The following is a 10,637-nucleotide window of genomic DNA, read 5'->3' on the forward strand; positions in this document are numbered from 1 at the left end:
ACCCCAAAGCATAAGTCCCCGTCATTATACTCTTTAATCATATGATTCAATGCCCTTCAACCATCCCAAATCCCTTTTTTCCTCAAAGTGACAATCCAATCAAAAAAAAAACACAGTGCTAGAGACACTCAAAATACGATTCTTAAAAGTTCTCTAAATCTATGTGGCATTAAAATAGTCATTGCTTAAAAACAAACATATAAGACCCATTTCACATCCAACAATCCATATTAAATGAGAGTCTTTTTGGGTCATTTTTTTAGGATCTCAAGCATTATCAAAAAAGGGGAAAAAAAGTTATTGTGATGCACTGTAGAGATTTAGTGGTATTACTGTAATTGTTTGGGAACCAATTAGGTATTATGGAAATGATTATGCTAATATGATAAGGGAAACCCATCAAATAATTATCAACTTTCTATCACATTATACCCTAAAATATAATCATTATGTGTAAAAAATTAGTACAGTATTAATCAGTATATTAAATGACAGAATCATAGATGACTTGCCAATTAAAGAAAGAAGAATATGAAAATTACCAAAAGTAGATAATCATTGGGACAACTAATTTTAATTTTTAATTCATTTTTCTTCCTCTCCCTTCCAGATTATCCCATTAAAAAACCACCCAAAAGAGAAAACAAATTAAACAAAAAATGATTTGGGTGAGCCGGTGGCCTTTTGATGGTAGCAGTACCAAGATCTTTACGAAACCTTAATTATTGTCCGAAATTATCTGAATAAAGTAGTAGTTATCCAAGAATCCAGAGAGCCATGACTGACAAGGTACCAAATTAATTTTATTTTTTCACAATTTCACTGTTTACCATTTTGCGGTTTGTGATATTTATTAATTTTCCAAGTTTGGTAAGAAGAGATGGAGAGGTCTTTTATAAGAGAGAGAGACAGAGAGAGTGAGATTTCACCAGATGGCCCCATTTGGTGTTGAATCGGTTTGAAGACCTGGCCAGAGTCTGAAATATTAAAATTGAAGAAAAAGCTTTGGAAATCAGGTGTACCCAGATCCATGTGCATGAGCATCACACAGGTTGAAACCAACATTCCACCTCAGTCAACCGCCATCATATTTTCTCTGTTGATGCTTCGACAGTCTTCAAGCAAGACGAGTTAGGTGTGCTTTCTTTCGCTATCATTTCTAACCTGGCTTTCACATGACTTGAACCCTCCTCTATTGCTCATTTATTTGCCCTTCTGTGGTTGCTTGATGTATATCAGTGTCAGAAATTGAGCCTCATTTTGGATTCCTGGTATTTTGGGTGCTTTAAATTGGATTTTTGTGGGTATTATTTACAGAGAGATTTGGGTTTCCCTAAGATTGGCAATTGAAACTCCGAGAATTACGAGAGATTGTGGTTCTTAATCATTTGGAGCTCCTCTATTGAGAGAGAATGATGGCAGGCAACGGTCTTTTGTATCCAATTCTTGGTTTTGCTTCATGTGTGGCTTTCATTTACATGTCTTTTGGTGACTTGGCTGCTGTTAATTACCGTCAACAACCTGAGTTAGATTTTGCGAGAAGGAATGGGACTCATTTTGTGGTTGATGGTCGACCCTTATACGTCAATGGATGGAACTCTTACTGGTTGATGGGTTATGCTGTGGAGGGACATGGCAGACAAAAGGTTAGTGCAATGCTGAGAGCAGGGGCACAAATGGGTCTCACTGTTTGTCGAACTTGGGCCTTCAATGATGGTGCCTACAATGCCCTCCAGATTTCCCCTGGTCGATTCGATGAGCAAGTCTTCAAGGTAATAGAATCCCTGAATTGTTTGTACTTCACTTCATTATTGCAAATAGCTAACCTGAGTTTTGTTCAGTGCACCAATTATCCCAGGGGATTTAGGAATTTGATTGTTTGACATCAATATTACTGTGAGTATTGTGAAGTGTCCGACTGGCATCACTATAATATTTTTAGGTTTTATTCTACGCGACAAGGTCGTAGAATTGTTTATTTTCTTAAGTCAATCAGGTGTCTCTCTTTTAGCAGAGGCAATGTTGCTCCCTGATGCTGTTAATCAAAAAGGAACAGAACCAATGAGCTTAAAATTGAATAACTATCACATCTGTTGTAGCGTTTGGGGCGAGAAAAAGATTGCTACCATGGCTACCAAACCTTTCCGTAGTCCACTTTCAAATCAATTGTGCTTATTTGTCCTCAGCCTCTTGTGCTTTCCTTGTCAAGTAATGAAACTACAATTAGATGTTATGCCCTTTCCCTTTCATTTTTCCTTTTGGTTTATTTGTGTCATTTACATTGTATTTCCAATCTATTTTTTGGGTGATCCTTCTTTCTACCCTGCATCAGCATGGATGAGGTAATTATGGGAATCTGCCAACAAAAAGAGAGTGCATGAGTTCTGTTATCATGTGTGCAATACTTACATCTAACCTTATAAATTGCATTTTGAATCTTAACAGTTCTTGAATCTCTCAAAATATCATGCTATTAACTGATCCAAAGGGTTGGTTGCCTTTCGTTGCTCTACATTTTTATCCTTTACAGTTTTACTAAATAAAATGCTAAGCTTTTTCCTATTAATCATCTTGAAAAATCGATGGTGTGTCAGGCCTTGGATTATGTCATTGCAGAAGCGAGACGACATGGTATCAGACTACTTTTAAGTTTAGTGAATAACTTGCAAGCATATGGTGGGAAGACTCAATATGTCAAGTGGGCATGGGAAGAGGGCATAGCTCTAAGCTCTTCAAATGACTCCTTCTTCTTCGATCCATCTATCCGCAAGTATTTCAAGCATTATGTCAAGGTACCTGTTTATTTATTTTCAAAAAGCAATGAAGGAACCATCTTAAAGTGATAACCAAAACATTCATATCATTCACATTGCACAGAGATCCTTTAAAAACCAAGTTATATAGGGAATTTGGATGTGTTGAAATTTTCTGAAGTCTGGAACTCAGCATATAGGAATTTTGTTATTTTCTTGAAAAAAACTGTTTCTGAATAGAATGCCAGCATGGCTTGGTAAAATCTACTCCTGTAGCCCAGCATGTTTTAAGAAGAATAAATTACATCATGTGAATATTCAATTATTCATCAGGTTACTAGTAGTGCTAAGATGTTGCTAGGAAAGTATGTCAACTGGTTCCTGGTTGACAGCAACAAATAAGTTGTAGCCTACTCAAACAATCACCAGTCCATTGTCATTTCCCCTACTTTTGCATTGTTTAGGGGTAGGAAATTTCAATTTTTAATGTCTTATACTGATCCTTTTGCAGACTGTGCTGACCAGAAAGAACACCCTAACAGGAATTGAGTATAGGAATGATCCTGCCATCTTTGGGTGGGAATTGATAAATGAACCGCGGTGCATGTCTGATGCTTCAGGTGACACTCTTCAAGTAAGTTGTGAACTCTTTATTCTGGTTACAATTCCTAGTATCAACCATTTTAGGCCACCTGACCTTTATCGAACATCTAAGCAATCCTAAATCCTAAATGCTTTTTCACATCTTGAACAAAGTATTTCTTATAGAATAAATATTGTTATTCAAAGCTATTATTTGTAGTTTTATCAAACTTTTCCTTATTAGCGCACTCATATCGCTAGCATTAATCAGTGTTGCTGTGTTCTGAGATCTCTTTTATTAGCAACCTTTAGTATACTTTAATTGGACCCTCTCTAAACCCACTCCCACGACACCTTTTTTCTTCTTCATTGATTTATTTTTTTCCTACTGATAGACACTTCATACTCAAGAGCAAACCATTAGGAAGACCGAAAAAAGAAATCAGCCAAAGATTCAAAAGAGTATCAGAATTATATAACCTCATTCACAAAATGTCTTATATGGTTGGTGGATCCATTTATGTATTATGCATTCATATGAAAACTGGCATATATGTGCACTTGAAGGAGGCAGTGGGAAGAGTGTAGGCTATTGCTCTGTTACGGTTTTTTATGAGTATTCATTAACTGTTTGGCGTACAACTGCAGGAATGGATTGAAGAAATGTCAGCTTTTGTGAAAAGAATTGACAAGAACCATCTGCTAACAGTGGGACTTGAAGGATTCTATGGTCCCAAGAACCCCAAGAGGCTATCTGTGAATCCAGAGCAGTGGGCGTCTACCCTTGGGTCTGATTTTATTCGTAACTCGAAGATACCTAACATTGATTTCGCCTCTGTGCATGTCTACCCAGATCATTGGTACATATTGCACGTTAATTAATTCAGTGCTCCAAAATGCATGCATAGAAGGGTGTTCTTGACCTCTTTTCATACTTCCAGATCAAACTAATTATTTTCCTTTGTGTACATCTGACCCATATACAACTCTTGTTTCACCTTTGAAGGTTTCAAGACCAGGAATTTGAGGACAAACTGAATTTTGTCTCTAAGTGGTTGCTTTCTCACATTGAAGATGGTGACAGCGAACTCAAGAAGCCCGTCATGTTTACTGAGTACGGATTGTCAACGGAAAACAAGGACTTCCAACCATCTAAACGAGACCGATTTTACAAAACCATTTTAGACATCATTTACAAATCTGCCAGGCAAAACTGGTCTGGCGCAGGCTCGTTAGTTTGGCAGTTTGTCGCTGAAGGAATGGAAGAGTCTCATGATAGTTTTGCCGTAGTTCCATGGAAAGATCCATCAACGTTTCGATTGACCGTCGAACAATCGTGCAGGTTGGCTAGAATCCAGGGATTAAATCAACAAAAAGTGGATCTTAACAATCTGTGTTCACTGGCAAAGTGTTCTGAAAAGACATGTTTGCAATCGAAATAGAAGTTTCAACTGTTTTGGTGGGAGAATGGTTGAGGCAGAGGTGTGTTCTTTGTTCGGCGACAAAAAACTCGGACCATGCTAGATGAATCAGATATAAGTATACTGGCTGTAGTGCAGCACAGCCAATTGAAGGTGCTGTAGAGTTTAATACTTATTGAGTTGGGCTCGAAGGGGAAAAGAATTTAGTAGCAAATTGGAGATTCTGATTGCTTGTGATCACTGATATCATGAAAGGATTGGAAAAGTAATTGGGTCGAGAGAAGACCCCAAGCTTTGGTAATTCTCTGTCCTGTGTTTCAAGTTTGAAGTTACTCATATTTACCTATTTATTGCAACAATAATATATATATACAAAGTATTCTTGATGGATATGATGATTGTTGGATGGTATTTCCTTGGAGAGAGTTGTGACAAATGGGAACAGAGAGTGAAGAAAATGTGCATTTTCTGCTTTGCTTTGATGGAGAAAATAGGCATGAATTTGAAGATGGCTCTGTTTTTCGCTGTTGAGTTGAGTTGTTTGTTTGTCAAGTGAATTATCAAATACTAAATAAATTATGTAAGAAGATAAAATCCAAGCCTTCCATTGAACACAATGGTGAAATAATCCCGAGCAAACAAGAGGGAGGTCAAAAATTTGTCAAATTTGTGCTTTATGTTACGAAGTTGAACATTTGATGTCCGATTTAGAAAGTGATCAACCTTTCGATGACTACAAATTATACTTAACACATCTTTTATCTCAAATCCACTTTAAATACCAAACAAATAATGTAAGAAGAGGCTTATCAAAAAAAATAATAATAATGTAAGAAGAGCAATTCAAGCCTTCCATTGAAGCTATGGTAAAATAACCCAAGTAAACAAGACATCAAAATTTAAATTTGTCCGAGTTATCATATTGAAACAAATTTCAATTTTTTTTTGTTACGAAATCGAAACATTTGATGTTTGATGACTGATTTGAAACGTGACTAATCTTTCCGCAAGTACAAGTTATACCAACCATCTTAAACGGCGGCAAGCGTATTATGCAAAATAAAAATCACGCCTAGCCACAATCAGATACGCTAAAGATCATCGTAAAACCAACAAACTGACATCAAGGGGATATAAATATCACACGTCTAGGGTTCATTTAGATCCGGTAAGCTGTGAAGCACATTATAATCGCTTCTCGTTTCCTTCTTGCGGTACGATTACGATGGAGAAGTTACCCAGTAAGGCGCGAATGCAGCTGCTCTCTCCAGTCTCCACTCCAGTAGCAGATTTCTCACTTGTTTTCTTTCCAAACAAACACTTCGTAGGTTTTTAGGTTTGATCGATCAAAATCACGTTTCTCTATTTCAGGTTTGATTTTATCCTTCTGTTTGCAGCCCTTAACAAGGATAATTGCAGTCAGAGACCGTAAAGCTTCGTCGATCAGGTCTCCGAGACTCTCCATCTCTGGCTTCGCTTTATGGATCTTGACACGGACTCGGGGTCGTCGATCTCCGAGAAAGTAAAAGTAGTCAAGGTACTTTTAGCGTGACGGTTTATGATTTCGATTTATTTGTGTTAATAGGTGGAATTATATAATTGTGGTTCTGCATTATTTTCAATTTGTTTTCCTTTGCTGTTTTTTTGGCTGTTGTTTTAGATTAATCTACTTGTTATCGTCTCTGTCTTTTCTTTAGTAATTGCATTAGATTTTGTATTTGTGTTTGGTTTACAAGAATTTTTTTTTGCGTTAAACTTGTAATTCAATTTGTGAATGCGAAATAGTTATCACTCCACTATGAAGAAGCTGTTAATCACAACTAAGTTGGATTGTAGGTGTGATTATGTTTGGAAAGAGGAATTTTAGCTAATTCAGGGGTGGAAAGAGACACTATTGGATAAACATGTTTATTTGGACTACATATTTGTCCATTGATATATTTATGTTTCTCAAGTCAAATATCTCATATGATCATTTTGTGTGGTTTATGCGAGATTTTGTTGGTGTGAAAAAGATTTTCCTCGCATAGTATCATATATACTGAAGAATAAGTATTATTCTTTAGGCTATGCTTTCTGATGCCATGGATTGTGACAAAGATGAAGGTCCAGCTGAGGTTTTGATTGGCAGCAAGGAGATGAACACGGTAAGCAAGGAAAAACCAAAGGAAGGAAAAGCAAAATTAAGTTATTTATTCAGAACTCCGAGGTTATTGCATGTTATCTGCTGAATAACTACCTATTATTTATTTGACTAATTTTATTTATACAGGATGTTTCAGCCAGTGATATTGGGAATTCTACCAGCATGACAGGCTCCTTAGACAGTGTTGATCCTCTCAAGAATTCTGTAACAGGATCAGTCAATTCGAATATTGTTAATAGTTCAAATTCTGACTTGTCCTATCATGATAGTGAAGAGGATGCCAATGATATCGCTGATTATGATGATGGTGCTTCCTATGATGACAATGATTACTACTATGAAGATGACTATTCTATTATGCAATCACAATTTGATAATGTTGATCTTCCGCCTGGTGTAGAGGCGTCACTTCCTTGGTTGAAGGACAATGATATCAATTCTGCCACAAGCACTTCAACTGGACCTGTTGTTAGCAATATAAAAACAAGCGGTATAAACATTTCTGAAAGTGTAAAGAAGGCATTCGTTTCCCATAATCCTGAAGACATTGCGGCAACCATTTCAACAGAAGTTTTGACAGGCACTCCGTCTGCCTCTGCTGAATCAAGTTTCAATGGGCAAGTACAACGGAATGATATTTCTCAAAAAGTTCAGGATTTTAAACAATTTGACATTGTGAATGATTTTTCAGATCATCATTTTAGTGGCATGGGTTTATTGGAGGTGCAGGTGAGTTAACTTGACTAAACACCCTCTCTCTCTCTCTCTCTGCTTGTTTATTAACTAGGCTACTAATCCTTTTCCAATAGCCACCAAAGAATTGGGCAAAGAGAATTCAAGACGAGTGGAAAATTCTTGAAAAGGATCTACCAGGTTGGTTCAGAGCCTTTTAATGTTCTGCTTTTTGTTACTTTAATTACCAGATGCATAATATATTAAAGCAGGCTATTTTATGCCTAATGGACTCTTATTACTGGAACTTTAAGCATTTAGTATGGTCATGTAATTGCCAACTGTTTTGGGGTTGAAATTCTGTGCAGTTATGTCAGTGCACTGCTGTTTCATATTTTTTTCCAAGTGCATCTCTTGCTGCTAACTGATTTTTTGCTAACTGTTTTGGGGTTGAAATTCTGGGCAGTTTTGTCAGTGCACTGCTGTTTCATATTTTTTTTCCAAGTGCATCTCTTGTAGCTAACTGATTTTTCCCCAGCCCATTCACTTCTATTCATTTTGAAAACCACCTTTCTTTTGCTGGTTGTTACTGGTCATTGATTCGTAACTCATTTCGCTCGTTATTATTGGTTTTGACAGACACAATATTTGTTAAGAGTTTATGAGGCAAGGATGGACCTTTTGAGGGCAGTCATTAGTGGACCTGCTGGTACTCCTTACCATGATGGTCTCTTTGTCTTTGACTGTCTCTTTCCTCCTAAGTATCCAGATGTGCCACCCGTATGTTCGTGGCTGTGTCTTTTCTTCATTTTTGGGCATTGCCTGTTATGTCTGGTATTAATTGTGAATTTCTTGTGTCAGATGGTGTACTACTATTCTGGGGGCCTCCGGCTGAATCCAAATCTGTATGAATGTGGGAAAGTCTGTCTGAGTCTTTTGGGTACCTGGTCTGGTAAACAGACTGAGATGTGGATGCCAAGGGAATCAACCATGTTACAAGTCTTAGTCTCTATACAAGCTCTGATTCTTAATGCGAAACCCTTCTTTAATGACCTTGGGCATAAATCACAATATCTTGGGGCAGAAGGGGAGAGGCAATCCGAGCGATACAATCAGGATACTTTTATATTTTCCTTAAAGACAATGATGTATACAATCCGAAGGCCACCAAAGGTATGATTTTGACAACTATCTTTGTCAATGACCACCTGTTGTTATCTTGAGTAGTATTTGATTGATTAAGTTGATCTCCATCAGCATCATATCGTGTTAATTCTATGTGGTTTGTCACCCGCATGATGTTGGGTTCTCTCTATTTTACATTTAGTTTGACATTTTTAATCTTTACCTTTTTCCTGTTTGTTGCCATCTTTTCAGTGGTACAACCAATGAACAGAGTCCCATAGCTGTGCAGTGAACTTCTTCACGTATAAAATAAACCTAACATTGATATTGTGCTTTATGCTTAGCTCACTTCAAGTTTGGCTTAGTAGATGAACATTTGATGCCACATTGATATTGCTGAAGCTACACTCGGACTGACAGATGGTGGTGGTAGGCTGTGTTTGCCCTTCCTGTACCCCACAATGGTGACTTACATTGGGTGGGACCTTTTCATTTTTAATTATAACTGGTGCAAGGAGTAATACATTTGTTTAGCACGTAAAAAAAACTCAGTATATTTTGGCACTTATGAACATACTTTTTTGCATTTTTACTTGCTGGTTATTTAGTTTGTGATAAAAATACAACCATGCATATGTGTATATTGTGGTCAATGATAAATTTATGGATTTGCAGTAATTTGAAGACTTTGTCGCCAATCATTTTCGCAATCGAGCTCTTGATATTTTGGTAGCATGCAAAGCGTACAGGGAGGGTGCCACGGTTGGAACTATTGTGGTTAAAGATGGAATTCCGTTTGTTAATGAAGTTGGAAAGAGCTCTTCTGGTGGTGAATTTAATAAGGCATATACGAGTGGTCTTTTTAAAAAGAGCTCTTCTCATGGTGAATTTTGGTCATCGCTAGGTAAGATGATTAATATTCTCGTTACGAACTTTACTAAAACTGGATCAACAGATTGTGAGCGTTTCCGAGTTCCCACGTAAAACTTTGTGGTTCTGGAGCTGATTGCATGAGGCAGGCATTTAGATCTGAGGTAGTTCGTGCTCTTTCTATAATTGATGGTCCATTCCCCATGCATTTAGATGTGAGGTAATTAGTACCCTTCCAATAATTGATGGTCCATTACCTTAAACCCATGGTAGATATTTCGGGATTCTAGCTAGCTAGGTGCATAGTCGAAGGGGATGATGAAAGACTCTTTGCTAGAACTACTCAATTGCTTCAAATATATAATTTAAATTGATGTGGTTTTTATCATTCTGCTTTGGGTGTTTGCCAGCTGTGTATGATACTTACCTTGTGCGCTGCCTCTCTTAACTGGCCTTGGGCCTGCTGAGGTTAGGCTACATTACATGAAACTGTTTCTTTGGCTGAAAATATTGTTTTAGATGGCCTGCTTGTTATGTAGCGGGGTAGGTGGTTTGAGGAGTTGTCTAAACGGTAATTCCCCATCCAGATATTTGTGCCTGCATCATTTCTATGCATGTCTCTTTTATAGCCAATAGCTTTAGTTCGACCTTGTCAAAGAAGGTGAGGGAGCCTAGCGCAGCATCTCGTGCTTTTTTCCGGTGGTGTTGCCAGAGTCCATGGCTGAAACTCTGCCTTCCACTGGGCACACACTTCTCTTCTTTCAAAAGGTGTGAAGGCATGCAAAAGACTTTTCTTCTTTCAACAGGTGTGAAGGCATGCAACAGACCTTCCAACCTCTACTTGCATGGCTGCGTGTCAATGCATATCATAACCTAAAAACACTCTTGGATCTTGAGGGTTCTAGTTCCAGAACCCAAAACCTCAATGAAAGACCTGCCAAGATACCTCCAGACTCTACATGGGGGACTCCATGAAGAATGTATGTCCCCCTCTATTTAAATAAGATCTAAGTGGCTCCCAATTCGAATCTTTTGACTAGAGAGAAATTTTGTCGACTACGAAATTCG

At 37.6% G+C, this 10,637-nt stretch overlaps 1 protein-coding gene and 1 pseudogene across 4 annotated transcripts; both read left to right on the top strand.

The window, feature by feature from the left end:
- Positions 1-771: 771 nt before the first annotated feature.
- On the top strand, positions 772-5,148 carry LOC119992212 (mannan endo-1,4-beta-mannosidase 2). 4 transcript variants are annotated; one of them, XM_038838883.1, is made up of 6 exons: positions 772-789; positions 867-1,772; positions 2,595-2,792; positions 3,265-3,387; positions 3,984-4,195; positions 4,342-5,148. In XM_038838883.1, the coding sequence occupies exons 2-6, from the start codon at positions 1,413-1,415 to the stop codon at positions 4,775-4,777; spliced, it is 1,329 nt and encodes a 442-aa protein (XP_038694811.1). In that variant the 5' UTR covers positions 772-789; positions 867-1,412; the 3' UTR covers positions 4,778-5,148. The 4 variants fall into 4 exon arrangements, with proteins under 4 accessions (XP_038694811.1, XP_038694814.1, XP_038694812.1 ...); XM_038838886.1 differs by having other exon boundaries at positions 784-1,135; positions 1,240-1,772; XM_038838884.1 differs by having other exon boundaries at positions 784-1,135; positions 1,318-1,772.
- A 793-nt stretch (positions 5,149-5,941) lies between these two features.
- LOC119991946 lies at positions 5,942-9,957 on the top strand (annotated as a pseudogene).
- The last annotated feature ends 680 nt before the right edge of the window (positions 9,958-10,637 follow it).

This window comes from Tripterygium wilfordii, chromosome 22 (genome assembly GCF_013401445.1).
Source record: "Tripterygium wilfordii isolate XIE 37 chromosome 22, ASM1340144v1, whole genome shotgun sequence".
Taxonomy (NCBI): domain Eukaryota; kingdom Viridiplantae; phylum Streptophyta; class Magnoliopsida; order Celastrales; family Celastraceae; genus Tripterygium; species Tripterygium wilfordii.

Bases quoted from the DNA above. Each gene is read 5' to 3' on its own strand.
- LOC119992212 (XM_038838883.1), top strand. From the start codon at position 1,413: ATGATGGCAGGCAACGGTCTTTTGTATCCAATTCTTGGTTTTGCTTCA. The intron at 2,793-3,264 runs GTACCTGTTTAT...ATCCTTTTGCAG, and splicing joins ATTTCAAGCATTATGTCAAG to ACTGTGCTGACCAGAAAGAA. The intron at 4,196-4,341 runs GTACATATTGCA...TCACCTTTGAAG, and splicing joins CATGTCTACCCAGATCATTG to GTTTCAAGACCAGGAATTTG.